General features: G+C 45.0%; 1 protein-coding gene across 2 annotated transcripts in view; it reads left to right on the forward strand.

Moving 5' to 3' along the window:
• Nucleotides 1-20,254, forward strand: part of PTH2R (parathyroid hormone 2 receptor) — a 2,210,872-nt gene extending 2,190,618 nt beyond the window's left edge. Inside the window, exons 13-14 of one of the 2 annotated variants that reach the window (XM_073645571.1) lie at nucleotides 19,635-19,717; nucleotides 19,805-20,254. In XM_073645571.1, the coding sequence (XP_073501672.1) occupies nucleotides 19,635-19,717; nucleotides 19,805-20,030 (309 nt within the window). In that variant the 3' untranslated portion in view covers nucleotides 20,031-20,254. Of the gene's footprint in view, nucleotides 1-19,634 lie in introns of both variants that reach the window. The other variant, XM_073645570.1, reaches the window with a different exon arrangement.
• Nucleotides 20,255-22,094: the final 1,840 nt, after the last annotated feature.

The raw sequence follows: 22,094 nt of genomic DNA on the forward strand, positions 1-22,094 counted from the left end.
GTTCTCCACAAAGGGGTACAAAAACATGATTAGCTCAAAATTGGTTTTCAATAAATAACCATCAGCCGCCCCATCAAATTCATCTGCTGCTTCCTCCTCCTCCTCTTTTGCTGCGCCAAGTATTATCACTCAGGTCTCCAACCACAGAAGCTACGGTTGTATACTCACTCCAGTCAGGCTGAGTGAGAGTCCACCAGCTGTAACAGAACCAGACATGCCTGCTGTGTTTGTGTCACTGAGCACACCACATGTTTCTCAATCCACTGAAAAATCTCTGCCTGAACCTCACTCATAGTCTAGTGGTTTGTCCGTTTCAGCGTACTCTGCTCTCTCTCAGCACTGCAGCCAGCCCTCGGTCCTGCAGTTGTGGTCACGTAAAAAATTGTTTACTACTACACATGACAAAAAGGTTGAACTCCACCAACTCCAATCTGTAGGCCACAGAAAGGTCTTAAGTCCTAATTTTCTTTACTATGTGCCCACGATGCAAAAATGAAGCAGAAAATTTCCGCTTCATTTCTGCATGTCCTTGCCCGGAAAAACGCGTGCGGAATTTGACACGCGTTTTTGGCACGTTTTTGAAGCATTTTGCACATGCGGAATTGCCTTGCGTTTACTAATGCATTGAGAAGGCAATTCCGCATGCGTAAACGGACAAATAATGGACATGCTGCGGAATTTTCCGCACATCAAAAACACTGCGGACAATTCCGCAGCATGGGCATTGAAGTTGCGGATTTACATTGGGGACCATGGGAGAAGGATTGCCAAGCGTTTTACAAGCATTTACGCTGCAAAAATGCCATAGCAAAAACGCTTGAAAAATGCATCATGGGCACGGACCCTTAATGTGAACAGTCCTGATTGTGTCTCCATCTACTGGGTTGGCTGTAGTGGAAGAGGTGTCGGTCCTAATTATACTACGTTTACTGTAGTGAAATTGATGCCAATTTGCTGGTGTCTGCCACTAATTTTTGGAAATGTGGAGGATCCTGATTGGGTCTCCATCTATTGGGTTTGGCTGTAGTGGAAGAGGTTTCTGTCTCCATTAAACAACTTCTACTCTGGTGAAATCGATGCCACTTTGATGGTGTCTGCCAATAATTTTTGTAAATGTGGAGTATCCTGATAGGGTCTCCATTGGGTTTGGCTGTAGTGGAAGAGTTGTCGGTCACCATTATACTAGTTCTACTCTAGTGAAATTAATTCTTTGGTGCAGATGGTTTTGTAACAGGGGTACACAAGATAGAATCGAAATTGGTTTTCTTAGTACCATGGTATATAAAGCAGGCTATATTTCATCTTTCAATTTTTCAGTGATATTGTTCTCCATACAGGGTTACACATTAGTAATGAGAGAGAACTAAATGTGCTCAACTTAGTGGTTCAGCGATTTCCCAAAACCTACCCAGATCTGCCACAGCTGCTTGTGAAAGTACAATGTACTCTACATTTTCATTAGATTCACATATATTCTCACGCAAAATGGGTTTTAAGGATGATTTTAAATATAGACACACCACCCTCACTTGTTTGTACCGTCTTTTCTGAACAAATCATAGCCCTGTAAATTAACTGCCCAGTCATGGCTCTCATCCAGCCATGTCTCAGACATCAGCAAAACAGCAAAGGGGGTATAATGTTAAACAACCACTTGATATAAATAGGTCAAAGCATAAATAGTGGTTAAGGGGTTAAAACGTAACCTTTATTTACGTATATGGGTAAAATAGATACTAAAAGGTCACATGGACAGTAAGTAAAGTAAGTGCCTGCCAATAGTAGGGAAAAAACTACCATGATTTATCTATTCTCACTCCAAACAGGGATAATGAGGCAAAGTACTTATGTACTGCCCACCTGCCCACCAGAAAAGATAATGGCAGAAAGTTATAGAGCCATCCCTACGAGCTTCATCACACATGAACCGTAACAGACAATCAGTCTTTTACAATGAGGGTTCACACTTTACACATAATAATGGAATAACCTCACCATCCACAATGTCAGTTCATGCTCCTGCTCGGGACAGTTCAATGTTCTGGGGCGTCAAAACATCATCAGCCACCAGCCACTCCCGAGTAGGAATTACACTGGTCAACACAAAAAAATCATCAGCAAAGGTAATATGTCTGTTTTATGGAGTTTCATGTGCTGATTCCAAAAATATGCTTAGTTTTGCTCTATCACATAAAGTTTCTGATATAGAAGCATTTTTGTTATTACGCTATTTCTAGTGTTGAGCGAGCACTAAAATGCTCGGGTGCTCGAAGCTCGGGCCGAGCTCACCGTGATACTCCGGTGCTCGACCCGAGCAATGAGCCCAATGTTAGTCTATAGTAAACCCGAGTATTTTTGCGACGGCACCCCCGGCAGTCTGTAGAAAGCCTAAAAAGTGCCCAAAACGATAGTGACAGTGCTCAAAAGACATGGGGACAGCGTGGGCATCGCCCCAGGAAGGATTTCTGACCAACAGGTCACTGCTGTCAACAACGTGGTCAGAGGTATTAAGCCACTTTTACGGGCTCACAATAAAATGTTCAAAAACAAAACTGAAACGGTTTTCCTGTGAAATATGTTAAGGAACTTCCTTTCCAGGGTAAAGACTTGTGTATAAGGTAAAATAAATAACCAAAAACAAAAATACTCCTCCACATCTTGGGCTATGCTCACTGGTAGCAATTTTTATGTGTTTTTGCACTTTTGTATTGCTTTCAACCGTGACAAATGCATTCACCAGGAAATGTCATTTTAACATTTCACAATCTTATCTGGCTATGTGCTGAGTGACACATGCATACAGTGCTGAAGAGACATGGGAACACCATGGGGAAGACCCCTGGAAGCATCTCTGACACCCAGGTCACAGTCTAAAAGAGTGCCCATCAGAAGTGATCCTTGCTGCATCAGAAGATGCAGACTTGCAACTATCCCCGTGCAAGTCCTTTTCCCAGGGCAGTGTTCAATTGTACCTCCTCCATTCCTTGCAATGCAAGCGCAAGTATGCAGCCTGCCACCCACCCCCGGGCTGCAATACCATACTGCTAGCTTGCAATTGAAATGGGGCCTTTTAGTTCGGAGGAGGCCGAAGCTGGCCACTACCTTATGGCTGCTTTGGCAGCGAGGTATCCATACTCAGTCCCCAGCCGCCCGGCAGCCGGGTGTCCACGCTCAGTCCCCAGCCGCCAGGGGAAGGCCGGGTGTCCATACTCGGTCCCCAGCCGCCCCGCGGCCGGTTGTCCACACATGGTCCCCAGCTGCCTGGGGGTGGCCGGGAATCTATAAACGGTCCCCAGCCGCCCCTATTTCTCCTTGGAAGTTCCCCCCACACTTTTCTTAGCCTGGCCTGCTTTAGGGCAGCATTGGTCGAGCCCACCAGAGAACCAGACTCGTCCGGTGGGCCCTGGCTTCTCCATCAGGGGAGTTGAGAGTGCCAAGGTGAGCATGATGATGATGATAGAAGTTAGCATCTGCTTTGTTTTCTTGGAATGCAAGCGTAAGTGTGCAACCTGCCACCCACCCACCCCCAGGCTGCAATACCATACTGCTTGCTTGCACTTGAAATGGGGCCTTTTAGTTTCGAGGAGGCCGAAGCTGGCCAGTACCTTATGGCTGCTTTGGCAGCGAGGTATCCATACTCAGTCCCCAGCCGTCCGGCGGCCGGGTGTCCACGCTCGGTCCCCAGCCGACAGGGGGTGGCCGGGTGTCCATACTCGGTCCCTAGGCGCCCCGCGGCCAGGTGTCCACACACGGTTCCCAGCCGCCTGGGGGCAGCTGTGTGTCCATAAACGGTCCCCAGCCGCCCCTATTTCTCCTTGGAAGTTCCCCCCACTCTTTTCTTAGCCCGGTCTGCTTTAGGGCAGCATTGGACGAGCCCACCAGAGAACCACACTCCTCCGGTGGGCCCTGGCTTCTCCATCAGGGGAGTTGAGAGTGCCAAGGTGAGGAGCATGATGATGATGATAGAAGTTAGCGTCTGCTTTGTTTTCTTGGAATGCAAGCGCATGTATTTAGTAGCGGCTAGGCCTGAGGTGGTCAGCGTTTTGGCGCATATCCTACCTCCTCCGAGGATTGCTGGATGTTTTCCTGCTACTATCCCAGTTCTATGACTCCCGTTAAAACAAAGCTTCAGGTGATGAATGATGGATGAGGTGGTGGCAAAGGAGAAAAAGCAGGAGGAACAGGGACTATTCACATCAATATCAGGCCAGTCAACCACACATGTCCTGTAGGATATGTTTCTGTACCAAAAGGAGCAGTTCGGCTACACAGTTATAGGACATGCAGTGAGTGCAATGCCTACCAAAAATTTCGAGGCACTCCAATGCCCCTTGGAAGTGACATGGAGTTCAGAGGGCCTTAACTTAACCATTTTTTCCATTTATAGCAACTGGGTCTCCTGTGCACTGTTGGCCTAGGCAGTGAATGGAAGGCTTTCCAAAAATTATGAGGAAGTGCAATGCCCCTTGAAACAGACGTGGATTACAGCATACTAAAAACCTTCTACCCATTATTAGGGAGTGGGTCTCCCTTAGTATTCGCCTCTGCATTGTAAAGCAAAAGCTGACTAAAATTAGGAGGTAATGCAATGCCCGTTGGAAGAATGGGAGAGGTTGCAGTGGAACAAAAAGACAACATCAATGCCTCTTGGAAAATTGGTGGAGTTCGCATTAGCTTAACAAGACGGTTTTTATGCCCCTTGGAAGAATGGTGGAGGTCGCAGTGGAATAAAAAGACAATATCAATGCCCCTTGAAAAGTGGTGGAGGTCGCAGTAGCTTAACAAGACGCTTTTAATGCCCCTTAGAAGAATGGTGGAGGTCGCAGTAGCTTAACAAGATGGTTTAATGCCCCTTGGAAAAGTGGTGGAGGTCGCAGTAGCTTAACAAGATGGTTTTAATGCCCCTTGGAAGAATGGTGGAGGTCGCAGTAGCTTAACAAGATGGTTTTAATGCCCCTGGGAATAGTGGTGGAGGTCACAGTAGCTTAACAAGACGGTTTTAATGCCACTTGGAGAAAGGTGGAGGTCGCAGTCTCTTAACAAGACGGTTTTAATGCCCCTTGGAAGAATGGTGGAGGTCGCAGTAGCTTAACAAGACGCTTTTAATGCCCCTTGGAAATGTGGTGGAGGTCGCAGTAGCTTAACAAGATGGTTTTAATGCCCCTTGGAAGAATGGTGGAGGTCGCAGTAGCTTAACAAGATGGTTCTAATACCCCTGGGAAAAGTGGTGGATGTCGCAGTAGCTTAACAAGATGGTTTTAATGCCCCTTGGAAGAGACGTGGAAGTCGCAGTGGAATAAAAAGACGGTTTTAATGCCCCTTGGAAGAGACCTGGAGGACGCAGTGGAATAAAAAGACAATATCAATGCCCCTGGGAAAAGTGGTGGAGGTCGTAGTAGCTTAACAAGACGGTTTTCATGCCCCTTACAAGAGCCATAAAGTACAGCATGTTAAAAACATTATTCCCATTATTGGGGAGTGGGTCTCCCATAGTCTTTGCCTATGCCTTCCAAGCAAAAGCTGCCAAAAATTAGGACGGAGGAACTTGCAATGCCGGCAACAAGGACCACTGTCAACCTGGTGGTATAGTGGTGGTGGAGGCTGAGGATAAGGAGAAGAGCAAAAAACAGCCGAAATGAGGAAGCGTATACCCATGTGTGGGTGTGAAGCTGTGAATGGGAATACACCTCCCAAAATAACACAGTGGATTTGACTTTATGTTACTCTGCTGTCATTTGGTGGTGATGAGAAGTCTGGCCCAATCCAGCCCTTGTTCAATTTGATAAGGGTCAGCTTGTAGGCATTGTCAGTTGACAGGCGAGTGCGGTTATCAGTTATAATTCCCCCAGCGACACTAAAAACACGCTCCAATAACACGCTAGCGGCAGGGCAGGCCAGGATCTCCAAGGCGTACAGAGCGAGTTCATTCCAAGTGTCCAGCTTGGATACCCAATAATTAAAAGGCACAGAGGAATCACGGAGGACGCTGGTACGGTCGGCAAGGTACTACCTCACCATCTTTTGAAACTTTCCACTCCTTGTGAGAGTACCCCACGCCCCAGGATCTGTAAGCTGGGCGGGTCTCAGAAAACTGTCCCAGAATGTTGACAGTGTTCCCCTGCCTCTGCTGGATTGGAGTTGCGTCTCTCTCGCCTGTACGCCTTGGTTGGTCAACGACCTGTGACTTCTGCCGCTAGCGTGTTCAGATGGGAATTTTTTTAACAGTTCTGCAGCAAGGACCTTCAGGTACTGCCCCATTTTTGCAGACCTCTCCACCTCAGGAATAAGAGAATGAAAGTTCTCCTTGTAGTGGGGGTCTAAAAGTGTCACAAACCAGTAATGACTGTCACCCAACATTTTGACAACACGAGGGTCACGGTTAAGGCAGCGTAACATAAAGTCAGCCATGCGTGCCAGACTGGTAACGGGCAAGACTTCCGTGTCCTCAACAAGAAGACGACTGACCATGCTCTCCTCTTCTCCCCCCTGTCCTCAGGCCACCAACGCTCAACCGACTATATGACAATTGTACAGGTACTACCGTCTACAGCACATGATGCAAGCTCCTGTTCTTCCTCCTCCTCTTCCTCCTCCTCCTCTCCCTCATTGTCCCCCAATGTACGTTGGGATGAGATGAGGCTGGGATATCTGTAATCACCCATTACGGATTCTTGATCCATCTCATCATACTCTGGCTGCAATGCGTCCTCTTTAATTCTCTGCAGAGAGAGTTGCAAAAGACAGACAAGTGTGATGCTTACGCTAATGATGGCGTCATCGCCACTCACCATCTTGGTGGACTCCTCAAAGTTTGTCAGGATGGTACAAATGTCAGACATCCAGGTCCACTCCTGAGGTCTTATGTGTGGAGTCTGACCTAAATATCGACGTCCTTGTTGCAGCTTGTACTCCACATCTTTTCTCTTCTGCTCACAAATCCTTTGCAACATGTGGAGGGTAGAGTTCCAACGTGTGGGGACATCACACACCAGTCGGTGTGCCGGAAGCTGCAAATGCTGCTGCAACACAGCAAGGGCGTTGGAAGCTGTAGCCGACTTCCAAAAATGAGCTGACAAGTGGCGTACTTTGACGAGCAGATCAGGCAACTCGGGGTACAATTTAAGAAACCGCTAAACCACGAGGTTAAGCACATGAGCCAGGCATGGTACGTGTGTGATCTCGCCTCGCCTCAGAGCCGCCACCAGGTTACTGCCATTGTCACACACGATCATGCCTGGATTTAGATTCAGCGGTCTCAGCCACAGATCTGCCTGCTTTTTCATAGCTGTCCACAACTCACAAGCAGTGTGAGGTTTATCACCTAATCTTATGAGTTTCAGCACAGCCTGTTGCCGCTTGGCTGAGGCAGTACTGCAGTGCTTACAGCTTGTAACTGATGTGGTGATATCTGAGATGGAGGCTGAACATGAGGAGGAGGAGGAGGATGATGAGCAGGAGCTGCACACTGTGGGGGCAACTCTGACTGACATAGGGCCCGCAATCCTCGGTGTGGGGTGGATGTGTTCTGTCCCATGGTCCGACTGGGTCCCGGCTTCCACTATGTTTACCCAGTGTGCCGTCAGGGAGATGTACTATCTCAGGCCACAAGCACTTGTCCACGTGTCCATTGTCAGGTGGACTCTCCCAGTAACTGCGTTGTTGAGGGCACAGCAGATGTTTTGGGACACGTGCTTGTGTAGTGCGGGGATGGCACACCAGGCAAAATAGTGTCGGCTTTGGACTGCATACCGAGGGACGGCCACTGCCATAGGGTTGCGGATGGATTCAGTCTCCACCAGCCTAAAAGGCAGCGAATTTAGGACTGTGGCCTGTGGGGCGTTGGCTGCGAACTTGCGCTTTCGTTCAAAACTCTGGGATATGGACAATTGAATGCTGCGGTGGGATGTGGATGTGGACGTTGATGCTGTTTCTTGAGAAACTGCCATAACAAGTGAAGACTGAGAGGAGGGGGCATCTTTGCATGCAGTATGGACAGCGGATTGCCTTGCAAGCACAACAGGGGGTTCTATTACATGCACAACAGCGGAAGAAGCAGTAGTGACATCCGCTGACACTGGTCGTGGACCCTGGGGTTCGCCCCACAAAGTCGGGTGCTTTGCTGACATGTGCCTGATCATGCTGGTGGTGGTCAAGCTGGTAGTTTTGTCACCCCTGCTGATGCTGGCATGGCAGGTGGTACAAATGGCCTTTTTGGGGTTATCAGCAGAGTCTTTAAAAAAATTCCAGACTCTGGAAGACCTACCGGTTGTACTGGCACCGTCCCTCGTGTTGGTGTTACGGGGAACTGTTGCCTGACTTCTGTGTGCGGCCACCACACTGCTTCTTCCTGCCTGTAGGCGTACTCTGACTCCCTCCCCCTGTATGCTGTTGGCCTCATTCTGTGTGTCCTCCTGCCACGTTGGGTCAGTTACTAGATCATCCACCACCACCACCTCTTCAACTTGCGCACCACAATCCTCCTCCTCACTTTGTGGTAATTGTGTCTCGTCATCATCCTCCTCTTGTGACAAATTGCCAGCGTCGACTTCCTTTGGCCGTGGCTGTTCAAATATTTGGGCATCGCTACATGGGATCTCCTCTTCCACCACTTCAAGCGGAGCAGGCGAGGGGCACAAATATGGAAATGGACCAGTGAACAGCTCTTCAGAGTGTCCAACTGTGGGATCAGTTGCTGTCTGATGACACTCAGCATGGTGGGAGGAAGGAGCATCAGGGTGAGGAGGAGTATGCGGTCGAGACTCACGGCTACTAAAACTTGACCGTGTGGAAGACAGACCGGAGGTGGTGGTGCCCAGGTAACTGGAAGTATTATCTGCTATCCAATTAATAGCCTGTTCACACTGATCAGTTCGCAATACTGGTGTTGTAGTGTGCTTCCCTAGTAATTCGGTCAAGAAGTGGGAGTGAGAAGATGTGGCTGTTGGTTGTGGCACATTTTCACATTGGCCACGGCCGCGTCCTCTGCATGCACCATCACCAGAACGTCCACTTCCACGTCCCTTGCCACGCTCCTTGCCCATTGTAAATTAAGTAAAATAGCTTACACTCGCACTATCAATGGAAAAAGGGTAATAAAAAGGAGGTTAGAACCGTGGAAGAGGAAAACCACAGTTCTATTTCTCTGGCCTACACCAGACTCTTTTAAACAGATTTATTGGTGTCTGAACAGTCAGGGAGACACTATTACTGTTTTTTTTTACGGAAAAAATGCAAAAAGCAGGATAATGCAGAGATTTGACCCGTGGAACTGCAAAACCACAGTTATAGTTATGTGGCCTACACCAGAATCTTTTAAACAGATATATTGGTGTCTGACCAGTCAGGGAGACAGTATTACAGTTTTTTTTACGACAAAAAATGCCAAAAGCAGGATAATACAGAGATTTGACCCGTGGAACTGCAAAACCACAGTTATATTATTCTGGCATACACCAGACTTTTTTAAACAGATATATTGGTGTCTGACCAATCAGGGAGACACTATTACAGTTTTTTTTATGGCAAAAAATGCCAAAAACAGGATAATACAGAGACTTGACCCGTGGAACTGCAAAACCACAGTTCTATTTTTCTGGCCTACACCAGACTCTTTTAAACAGATATATTGGTGTCTGACCAGTCAGGGAGACACTATTACAGTATTTTTTTATGGCAAAAAATGCCAAAAGCAGGATAATACAGAATTTGACCCCTGGAACTGCAAAACCACAGTTCTATTTCTCTGGCCTACACCAGACTCTTTTAAACAGATATATTGGTGTCTGACCAGTCAGGGAGACACTATTACAGTTTTTTTTTAATGGCAAAAAATGCCAAAAGCAGGATAATACAGAGATTTGACCCGTGGAACTGCGAAACCACAGTTCTATTTCTCTAGCCTACACCAGACTCTTTTAAACAGATATATTGGTGTCTGACCAGTCAGGGAGACACTATTACAGTTTTTTTTTACGGCAAAAAATGGCAAAGGCAGGATAATACAGAGATTTGACCCATGGAACTGCAAAACCACAGTTCTATTTCTCTGGCCTACACCAGACTCTTTTAAACAGATATATTGGTGTCTGACCAGTCAGGGAGACACTATTACAGTTCTTTTTTACAGCAAAAAGTGCCAAAAGCAGGATAATACAGAGATTTGACCCGTGGAGCTGCAAAACCACTGTTCTATTTTTCTGGCCTACACCAGACTCTTTTAAACAGATATATTGGTGTCTGACCTGTCAGGGAGACACTATTACAGTTTTTTTCACGGCAAAAAATGCCAAAAGCAGGATAATACAGAGATTTCACCCGTGGAACTGCAAAACCAGAGTTCAATTTCTCTGGCCTACACCAGACGTTTTTAAACAGATATATTGGTGTCTGACCAGTCAGGGAGACACTATTACAGTTTTTTTTACGGAAAAAAATGCCAAAGCAGGATAATACAGAGATTTGACCCGTGGAACTGCAAAACCACAGTTCTATTTCTGTGGCCTACACCAGACTTTTTTAAACAGATATATTGGTGTCTGAATAGCCACAGACACACTCAATTTTTTTTTTGGGGGGGGGGGAATACCAAAAGGTTAATAAGATGCGTATTTGTACCGTCTGACTGAGAAAAAAAAAAAAAAAGGATTTAGAGACCGGGGAATAAGTCTAACAATTTGACCAACAGGATCACACAGGACTGTAATGCAGCATTTGCTGGTATAATCACTGCGTCTCCTATACAGCCTGCCTGCCTGATATCTGGGATAGATATTAGTCCTGAGAAGGACTGTTTGTTTGATTTGGCAGGCTTTAGAGACCCTACACTACCTATTTCGCACTATATATCTCTCCCAAACTCAGCAGCACTCTCCCTACACTGTCTGATCCGGAGCGACTGTGTCCAAGATGGCGGCGCCCGGTTTTAAATACTCGAGGTGATGCTGTGTGGCCAGCCAATCACTGTAATGCCAAAAACAACATGGCTGCGGCATTACAGTGACTGGCTGGCAATCCATGCTAGTTCATTGGCTCTGTAAAGAGCGCCAAACGTGCAGGGCGGAGAACCGAGCTCCCGTCCAAGTAACCCGGAAATGCTCGGTGCTCGCCGAACATCCCGAGTAGTGAGATGCTCGGGCGAGTCGCGAGCAGTGTCGAGCATGCTCGCTCAACACTAGCTATTTCTCCATTTTCAGTGTGGTTTTTCTATATTATTTCCATTTCTTTGCTTTTCGTGCTTAATTGTGAATTTTTTTACAGGGACAATATAAGTTAAGTTTTTAGTGAGTTTCATGGGAAGGAGTATTGACAGTGCAGTCAGCCAATGACTGCTTCTCGGAAAGTCACATGTTATGGGGAGGAGCTAACTGTTATGAGGTGGTAAGATTTGATTTAGTCAGAAAAGGATGTTGATGGCAGCAACGACTCATATGTGAGACTGTGACAGGAGACAGGCCTCTACAGGCCTCTTACACTGATGTGTAACTGAGTGAGGGTATCCACAGAGAGAGAACCTGAAAGCAGACAATATCACACTGAGAAACTGCCTGTCTGCAAGTGTTCATCTGTAAGGAATAGGCTAACCCATTTTCCTCACACCTGTATATAGTTATCTACCAGATTACCTATAGTAAAATCAGCTCTGAATGCAAGCTGCCTCTGTCATCTCTAGGGAAATATCTACATACCGGCTCATTGCATTTTTTTTTTGGAGTTTGTCATCGCCATTGAACTGAACTTACTCTACTGTTTGATCTGATTTAAAGGACAAAAATGCCCCGACAGTGTATCAATCATCCGGACAGATTCTGCTATGTGTGTGGTTCTTTTACACCAAAAGGCTAAATATGTTCAATCACTCATGATATTAGAATGATGTACCAGATGTACTTTAACTGTCCACTTGGTGATCAAGACAAAAGCTGGGCCCCTCATGTAATATGCTCAAGTTGTTCAAATGGTCTTCGTGACTGGTTGAATATGAGGAAAGTGGCTATGCCATTTGCTGTTCCCATGATTTGGAGAGAATCCAGAAATCATAATGATGACTGCTACTTTTGGCAAACTGAAGGGCTTTTCTACAAAGAACAAACATTAGATTGATTACCCTGAACTTGAATCTGCGAGTAGGCCAGTTCCACATGATGATACCTTGCCAGTTCCTGTACCACCGTTGACTGGATTGAATGAAATTGAAGTAGATTATGGAGCTGAAGCTACTAGCGAAGGCATGGAGACCTCTAGTCAAGATGAGTATGTACCTGATGGAGCAGCCAAGCAGCCAGCACGCTTTACTCAACATGAATTAAATGATCTCATCAGAGACTTGTCATTGTCAAAAGATAAAGCCAAACTTCTTGCATCTAGATTGAAACAGAAGAATCTTCTTCATGATTATGTCAAAGTGTGTTATTACTGAAACAGAAATAACAGTGTAACACAATTTTTCACAGTTGATGGACCAATGGTGTACTGTAACAATGTGAATGGCCTCTTTGAGGAACTGAATCAAGAGTATTTTGCTGCAGATTGGCGATTGTTTATTGACTCATCCCAGAGAAGTTTGAAAGCAGTGTTGCTTCACAATGGAAATATGAAACCATCACTCCCTATCGCTTACTCATGTCATCTAAAGGAAAGTTATGAAAATCTATCAGTTGTTTTGGATGCTATACAATATAAGCATCATCAATGGAATATCAGTGGAGATTTGAAAGTGATTGGTCTGCTAATGGGAATGCAAGGAGGTTTCACAAAATATTGTTGCTTCTTGTGTTTATGGGACAGTAGAAATACAGTAGAGTTATGTTCTACGTGATTGGGGACAGAGAAACATCTATGCTCCAGGTAGACACAATGTACAGCATAATCCTTCAGTTTTTCCAACAAAAATCTTTCTTCCTCCACTACATATAAAATTGGGATTGATTAAAAACTTTGTGAAAGCCATGGCAAAGACAAATTAACAAGGGGTCCAGTACATTTCACAAATATACTTCAGCATTTCACCAGCAAAACTGAAGGAAGGAGTATTTGTTGGTCCTCACATCAGAGAGCTTATGAGAGATGATGTGCTTGAAGGAACTCTAAATGATAAGGAATTGAGAGCTCGGAAAAGTTTCAAGTGAATCTGTGAAAACTTCTTAGGAAAAAATAAATCTCCAGAATATGTTGAAGGTGTTGAGGAATTGCTAAATGCATACCAGTGTCTTGGATATCGCATGTCTCTGAAAATTCACTTTTTGCATTCACATTTAGATTTCTTCCCTCCAAATCTTGGGGATCTAAGTGATGAAGAAGGCGAGTGGTTTCACCAGGACATTAAAGTAATGGAACACCGCTACCAGGGTTTTTGGAATTACTCAATGATGGCAGATTACTGTTGGATGTTGTATAGGGACAACCCTGAAAAATCGTATCAACGAAAGTCTAATGTGAAGCACTTTTAATTTTTGCTCATATTTTGGTTTCTATTTTGCATGTGAAATTATTTTGGTTCAATAAAAACTGCTTTATAAGGTCGAGCATTTTTTTCTGATATGTAGATTACTGTTTTCTTAATGTCGCCAGTATATTTCCAATACCTTATAAGAATGATGCTGCTCCGTGGAAACTATACCTGCTACAGAAAAACTATATACATTTTTGAAATCAGAACAAAAAAATGATTCAGAAAAGTATAAGGTCAACTGCAATGATTACAAAAAATATTTTTTTGGAAACCTGTGTTAGGCTATGTGCCCACGATGCAGAAACGAAGCAGAAAATTTCTGCAGCATTTCTGCATTTCCCTGCCTGGCAGAAAAAACGCATGCGGATTGTACATGCGTTTTCCTGAGAAATACATGCGGATTCACATGCGTTTCCGCATGCGGATTAACAAGCGCTTTCAAAGCGATTTTAGCATCACTTGGAAAGTGCTTGTCAACTATGTCACACTATATAGTGTGACCCGAGAGAATGGTTAAAAATAAAAAAATAAACCTATACTTACCTTCCGATGGCCCGGCGTGTGTTGCTGCGCTCCTTCCTGGCTGCCAGCTGAACGCGGGACACTGTACTGAAAGACCTGCCGTCACATGACTGTGACGTCACCACAGGTCCTTCAGTCCTGCCCGCAAGCACAGGGAAGGAGACCGGGGGCCGTCGGAAGGTGAATATAATCTTTATTTTTTATTTTATTCTTGTTTTTACAGTTTCTATGGTACCTGGGTGTGGAGGAGAGTCTTCTCTTCTCCACACTCGGGTACCATCTGCACATTAGAACGCGCCAACTACGCAAGTACAAATGCAGTCTTGCGGAATTGGCGTGTTCTAATGCAAGTCAATGGCGGCGAAAACGCAGCGCTTCCGCAAAATAATTGGTAGTGCTGCGTTTTTTCCGCAATGATAATGCGCAGCGGAAATTTCCGCAACATGTGCACAGCACATGCGAATTATCATTGGGGAACATTGCTGCCCTTCTACCATGCGTTTTTAATGCATTTCCGCAGAGTTTTTGCAGCTGCGGAAACGCATTAAAAACGCATCGTGGGCACACAGCCTTATAGTACTTGTACTTTGGGTCAATTGATGTCACTTCCCTGGTGTCTACACATAATTTGATGTGTTTTCACAGCTTTTGGGCCTATTTGTAGGTGCATTTTTTTGGTCCCCCCATTGACTCATATGGGGTTTTCGAAAGTTCGTCGAATGTTCGACAAATAAATTTGGCGAATGTCTATTTGTTCGCCGAGCTTTTCCGAACTGAACATTGAAATGTTCGCTCATCTCTAATTGCTGTATTGTGGAAGCAGAGAAACTTGTCCATCATCAGACGTTATCCGATATTACTGCTGCAATAATACAGACATTTTGTGGAGTGTGAAAATATTATACTCCATTTAAAGTCTGCCAGCTGTGTGTTGTTCACACTTGGTCGCTGACCAATAGCATATTACAAGGCCACTTCCTAAAACCATGGTCATCAGATGTGATCCCATATTACTGTGATAATAATACAGACTTTTTGTGGAGCGTGCCAAATATACTCCATTTCTAGTCTGATAGCTGTGTGTTGTTGAACGTATTCAAAACTGGTTGCTGACCAATACCACACTACAAGGCCACTGCCTAAAAGCGTGGTCATCAGACGTTATCCCATATTACTGCGGTAATAATACAGACATTTTGTGGAATGTGACAAATATTATACTCCATTTAAAAAGGGCAAGGTGCGTGGCAAGGAATGGGGATGTGGACGTGATGGTGATGGTGCATGCAGAGGCCGAGGCCACGGGCAAGATAAAAACGGTGCCTTCTGAGGGAGCAAAACAAACACCCACAGCATGTCGAACTACCTTCCTATCCCAATTTATAGGGGCCCACAGAACACCACTCTTGAAGCCAGAGCAGTGTGAAAAGGTTGTTAGTTGGATAGCAGATAATGCTTTCAGTCAGTTTGCCACCACCACCACCACCACCCTATCTTCCACTTGGTCCATTCTCAGTAGCCGTGAGTCTGGACCACATATTCCTCACCCTGATCCTCCTTCCTTCCACCATGCCAAGTGCCCGGAAACAAGTTATCCCACATTTGGACACTCCAAAAAGCTGTTCACTTTTCCATTTATAGATTCGGGACTCTCACCCGGCCCGTTTGAAACGGGGCAAGAGGAGATCGCATGTAGCGATGCCCAAATATTTGAGCAGCCACAGTCACACGAAGGCGATGGTGGGAAACTGTCGAAAGAGGTGGATGATGATGATGACACACAATTGCCAAAAAGGCTAGAGGAGGCCCAGGGTGTGGAAGTGGAAAGCGAAGTGGTGGACCATGAAGTCACTGACCCAACCTAGCAAGATGACATGCATAGCGAGGACAGCAGTACACAGGGTGGGCAAGGAATAGCACCACAACAGTCAGGAACAAGCAGTGAGGTGGTCACAGACTAAGGCGAGCAACTGTTCCCCAGAACACCAACATAAGGGAAGTTGCTAGTTCAACTGTTAGGTCTTCCCGAGTCTGGCTCTTTTTTAAAGACTATCCAGATTACCCCAAAAAGGCCATTTGCAACATCTGGTATGCGCATCAGCAGGGGCAGAAAAACTATCAGCCTGACCACCACCAGCATACTCAGGCACATGACAGCAAAGCACCCGAATAGGTGGACTGAATGCCTGGGTTCACAATCAGTGTCTGAGGGTGACATCACTGCCTGTTCCGATTTTGTGCATGCATGCCAATCCTCTCTGCATGGCGTAGATGAAGATGCCTTCCACCGTACACCTGTCATTGCACACTTGCAACCACCACAATAAGTAACCATCACCATCAGCAACCACATCCACGTCCTCGTCCCAGCGCAGCATTCAGATGTCCTTACCCCAGTCCATTTAACGCAAACGCAAATAGGCAGCCAAATCCCTAAAGGCCACAATACTAAACTCCCACATTTCTCAAATATTTTCACTTGAAATGTTGCCTTTTAGGCTCGTGGAGATGGAATCTTTCCGCAACCTGATGGTGGCAGTTGTCCCACGGTAATTGGTCTCCAGCCGTCAGTATTTCTCCAGGCGTGCCGTCACCGCCTTACACAAGCACGTGTCCCAGAACATTAGCAGTGCCCTCAGCAACGCAGTTACAGGGAAGGTCCACAAAACCATGGACACATGGACAAGTGCTTGTGGCCAAGGACGATACTGTCACGGGTGTGTCAGATGTGACAGACAGTCGCCCTGCAATTGGTTGCAGAAGATCTCTTTGTTTGGCATTAAAGACACCTTCTTAGATCTGTCTCACTCTAGGACCCAGCGGCTACTTACCCCCTCCTAATTGACACCCAGGCCTGGGTGTTTAAATACTTTCTGTTTGCTACAGGGAGGTGCAGTTGATTTTCACATCTTCCCTTGTGAAGGCTTTGAGCTATTGCAGTCTGCTTACTTCCTCTCTGGTAAAAGGAGGACGTTTGGTGTAATCACTCTGAGGTCGGCTCAAGCTAAGTTACTTTCCCTCATGTTTGTCTCCCTTGTTGTCTTTAGTTGTTAGTGGGGACAGACTAGACCTCACCCCCCCTTCCCTATCGAGGGTCAAGCTCTAAGGAAATACAGGGTTTAGGTTCCTGTGCGGTGATTGATGAGGAACCAATATGGGGACATTTGGGGAAACAGGGTGATATCAGATCAGCCTAGGAGGTCTCAACTCCCCCTTTCCCTAGTATCTAGGCTCCCTTCCCCTCTTCTCTTTGTGTTGCACTTAGCCTTCCCTACACCTTGTGTGACAGGTACATCTCGCTGATGGCACACTGGGTTAATATAGTGGAAGCTGGGACCCAGTCGGACCCTGTGATGGAATGCATACTCCTGACACAGAGGATTGTGGGCCCTGGGTCAATCAGGGTTTCCCCCACATTCTACAGCTCCTGCTCCTGCACCTCCTCTTCCTCCTCCTCAGCCTCCATCTCTGAAATGACCACATCTGTCAGAACCTGGAAGCACTGCCACACTGCCTCGGCCAAGCAGCAACAGTCTGTGCTGAAGTTAATATGCTTAGATGACAAACCGCACACCGCTGCAGAGTTGTTGACAGCTGTAAAAGAGCAGGCAGATCTGTGGCTGTCACTGCTGAACCTACAGCCAGACATGGTCGTGTGTGACAATGGCCGAAACCTGGTGGCGGCTCTGAAGCTGAGCAAGCCCGCACACAGGATCTGCCTGAGCTGCTTGTCAAAATATGAAGCGTGTGTGCCCATTTTCGAAAATCACCTACAGCTGCCACTGCCCTCGCAGTGCTTCAGCAGCGTGTAGAGCTTCCAACTCACCTACTGGTGTGCGATGTCACCATGCGTTGGAACTCAATGTTGCAGATGTTGGGAAGTATTTGTGAGCAGTTGTGGAGTACCTGCTTCAACATGCCCGTCGTTATTCAGGTCAGCCTCCGCACATAAGAGTTGATGAGTGGGCATGGATGTCAGACAGCTGTGCCGTCCTCCAAAACTTTGAGAACTTCACCAAGATGGTGAGCGGCGATGACGCCATAAACAGCATCACCATCCCGCTTCTCTGTCTACCGAAATGCTCACTGCTCATAACTAAAGAGGAGGCATTGCAGGCAGAGCACGATGAGATGGAGCAATAAACCATACAGGGTGATGCCAGACATCCCAGCCTCATCTCATCTCAATGTGGATTGGGTGATAATGAGGAGGAGGAAGAGGAGGAGGAACAGGAGCTGGTTTCCTGTGCTACAGACGGTACAATGCTGGCGGCAGAGGTGACAGTTCCTTGGACAACCAAGGAGTACAGGCGAGGGAGACACAAATCAGATGCAGTAGAGGCAGAGGAAATAAAATCAATAGATAGATAAATTGATCAATAGATAGAAATTGATAAATTCTGAAAAAAAATCCAAAACTATGGGCAAAATGCTGGCTCAGTTGATAGCACTGTTACCTTGCAGCGCTGGGGTTCTAGGCTCAAATCCCACCAAGAACAATATCTGCAAAGAGTTTGTATGTTCTCTCCGTATTTGTGCTGGTTTCCTTTGGGTGCTCTATTTTCCTCCCACACTCCAAAGACAAACTGATAGGAAAATATTGATGAGCGAGCGTGCTCTTTTAACCCTTTAAGCGAGCATGCTCGGGTACTCGCCGAGTAGTTTTGGCGCGCTCGGCATTTCAGTAGCAATCAACGCGACTGCATGTGTCACATCTGTTAGATAGCTGTGTCACATGCAGGGAAAGCCTGTCAAACAGCTACTGAAATGCCGAGCAAGCCAAAACTACTCAGCGAGTACCCGACCATGCTCATTTAAAGTGTTAAACGAGCATGCTCACTCATCACTAATAGGAAATTTAGATTGTGAGTCCCAATGGGGACAGTGATGATGTCTGTAAAGCGCTGTTGAATTAATGGCGTTATATAAGTGAGTGAAATAAATACATCAGGAACCAGCTGGGGAAAACTAAAGAAATTGTTCCCAGAAACTCCCTTCCTCTGTCAAGAGAAAACATTGCATTTTTAAAAAAGTTACCTTCTATTAAGAACTCACTCCATACTGATTCAATATTGTAAGCCAATGGCAGACATACAGTATTTAATAATTTTAAAGGGTTTCTGGAATATTCAATTGAGAGTTGTTTCCCAGTGCGTGCAATCAAGGTATGATTAGTCAATATCCTGCCACCGGATCTTCACTTATTTGCATAGTGAAGGAGCATAAATACTCTCAATGTAAAAAATATTAGGTCAAATTAGCAAAGTAAAGGAATGGAACTTTGTCATTTCTGTTGTGGGCACTAATACACTTTGTGACAACATTTTTCCAAGCACCCTGAAAAAATCAGCCCTTGCAGCATACTCATAGGCCAATTTTTTTTCTGTAGAAATCAAGCTAATGAAGTGGTGTCCTGATTTAGAGAACCCTCTGAGTTGTTAAGTGTTGCTATAGAAACAAGATATTTTAAAACAATAAAAATAATAAATATTATTATTTTTATTGTTATTATTGTTATTATTATTAATAAGAATCCTCTTTTAATACAACTTTAAACTAATGCAGATGTGGTGCAATCTTCCTATACCTTTTTATTCCACACAGAGTTACACAAGTTCAGGCCATAAGCCATAAGCCATAATTTTCTCTTGTACTTTGCATACAGGTGCAAACAGAAATTAAGAAAACATGGACTAGATGGAATCTTGCTTTTGAATGGAAAAACACAACACACTGTGGTAACTTCAGGTATGGCTCTGTCCTGACAAATATGACCCACAGCACTAGCAGCCAGTCACAAATGGTAACCAGCTCTCGTATGGTATTGATCTCCAGCAAAGTCAGTCGAAGTGTCAGCAAACAAGTCGATGGACATATGAATTTGCCTGGGTATGTTAGAAGTAACTCTGATCAAGAATGTTTGCCTCAGTGGATTCAAGAAGAGGCAATTGAGGATGATGAGAAGCAGGTTGATGATATATCCTTAAAAGAGTCATTAAGGCCATTACAAGTGAACACAGAGGCAGAGATCAACAGAAATCATTTGGAAGAAACTCTTTAAGAAATATATATGGAGATATATGGCCCCAAGGATAATTTGCCTAAAACGGGTACTTTATGTATTTTTTTTATTTTCCTATTATTATTCATGTAGAGAATGTATACATTTTGTAAATTATTACTGCCGAGATGTGTTTCTGCCTAAATGAAGACTAAGCACAATTTCAGTTGTTTAAATCAGAAAAAAATGCATAGACAAAGAAAGAAAATGAAGCCGAATTAAATATGAAGAGATTTTTTTTTCTGTTACTAAAATTGTACATTTATATTAACAGTGTTGTATTTTCATTGCTTAAAATAAAATTCTGGAATAATTGTTGAATAGTTTTCTTTTAGTGCACAATACAATTTAAGAATAGGTCAGATTCAGACGTGCGTATTTTACATTCATGTGTTGTCCATGTCCAAGACTTTTTTCACAAGGAAAAACTTGCAGCATGTAGTAGTCTCTTCCACTTTCTAGTGTGACTTACAGTATATATTCAGATCAATTTGTGTGAAAAAAAGCAGATATCACACGGATCACCCATACTGCATGTTTTGCTACACATACATTGCAATTATTAACTTTTGATGTGTGAAAATAAATTCCATAAAGCTCTCATATGGATGGAAAGGTTAGACACATGGATGACATACAGATGTGCATACACATAGAATAAAATTGACAACCGTTCGTTATTTTCTGAATAAAATAATTTTTTAACCCCTTTCTGACATGGTACGTAATAATACATCCCTGTTCCCAGGGCCTTATGGACCAGGTACGTATTATTACGTCTCGGTGATTGCGCTTGCACACATGCTGTGCGGGCGCGATCGCCACTGGGTGTCAGCTAATTCTGATAGCTGACATCCGACACTCAGTGACAGGAGTGGTGCCTGCACCGTTCCTGGCTCTTTAACCCCCTAAATGCTGTGATTGTTGCGATCGCAGTATTTAGCGAGTAAGCAGAGGTACAAGTGACCTGACCTATAAAACTTCCCCACTAGTTAACCCCTTTAGTGAACACAGTAAAAAAATAAATAAAAAACAAAGCAAAAAATGGTGCTTTATCATCATACCACTGAACAAAAAATTTTTATAAAATGTGATCAAAAAGATGAATGTAAATAAAAATGTTACCGCTGAAAATGTCATCTCGTCCTGCAAAAAACAAGCTGCCATAGAGCTCAGTCAGCCAAAAAATAACAAAGTTATAGCTCTCAAAACAAAGCGATGCAAAAAATATATATTTTAGAACCCGTTCCCATGAAGCCCATACCCCTGCTTCCCTTCTCTGAAGCACTCTGGCGGCAATAAGCTCCATGTGATTCATGACCTCTTTACCACTCGCAATTTCTCCTTCCTGGGCCTCACCGAAACATGGTTGACACCCACTGACACTGTATTACGGTGGCCTCCACTTCACCCACACTCCTCGCCCTGGTAAATGACATGGCGTAAGAATGGGGCTTCTCCTTTCTACCAACTGCACCTTTAACCCAATCCCACCTTTACCTTCCCTCATCCTCCCTTCTTTTGAAGTCCACTCTTTCCCCATCTACTCTCCCTGCAACCTCCAAGTGACTGTCATATACCGACCTCCGGGCCCAGTCACTGCCTTTATTGACAAATTCTCCACATGGCTTCTTCACTTTCTCTCTGCTGACATTCCCACCATCATTATGGGTGACTTCAACATCCCAATTGACACCCACCAGTCAGCAGCCTCCAAATTCCTGTTACTTACTTCTTCTTTTGGACTTACTCAGTGATCCTCCATAGCCACCCACACAGACGGACACACACTTATCTTCACCCATCTCTGCTCTTTATCTAACTTCACAACCTCTCCTCTCCTCTATCTGACCACCATCTACTCACTTTCTTTTCCCGCTCCTCCTCACCTGTCACCCATGTCCAGCAACTAACACACCCCTGCAGAAACCTTGCACATCTAGACACTCACACACTCTCTGACTCTATTCTACCACTTGCAACCATATCCTCACTCCACAACACAGATGGTGCCACTGCCTTCTACAATGCAACTGTCTCATCAGCTATTGATAGGGTCACCAT

The sequence above is a fragment of the Phyllobates terribilis genome, unplaced genomic scaffold, assembly GCF_046119375.1.
Source record: "Phyllobates terribilis strain yellow unplaced genomic scaffold, ASM4611937v1 Scaffold_9__5_contigs__length_417890890, whole genome shotgun sequence".
Taxonomy (NCBI): Eukaryota; Metazoa; Chordata; class Amphibia; order Anura; family Dendrobatidae; genus Phyllobates; species Phyllobates terribilis.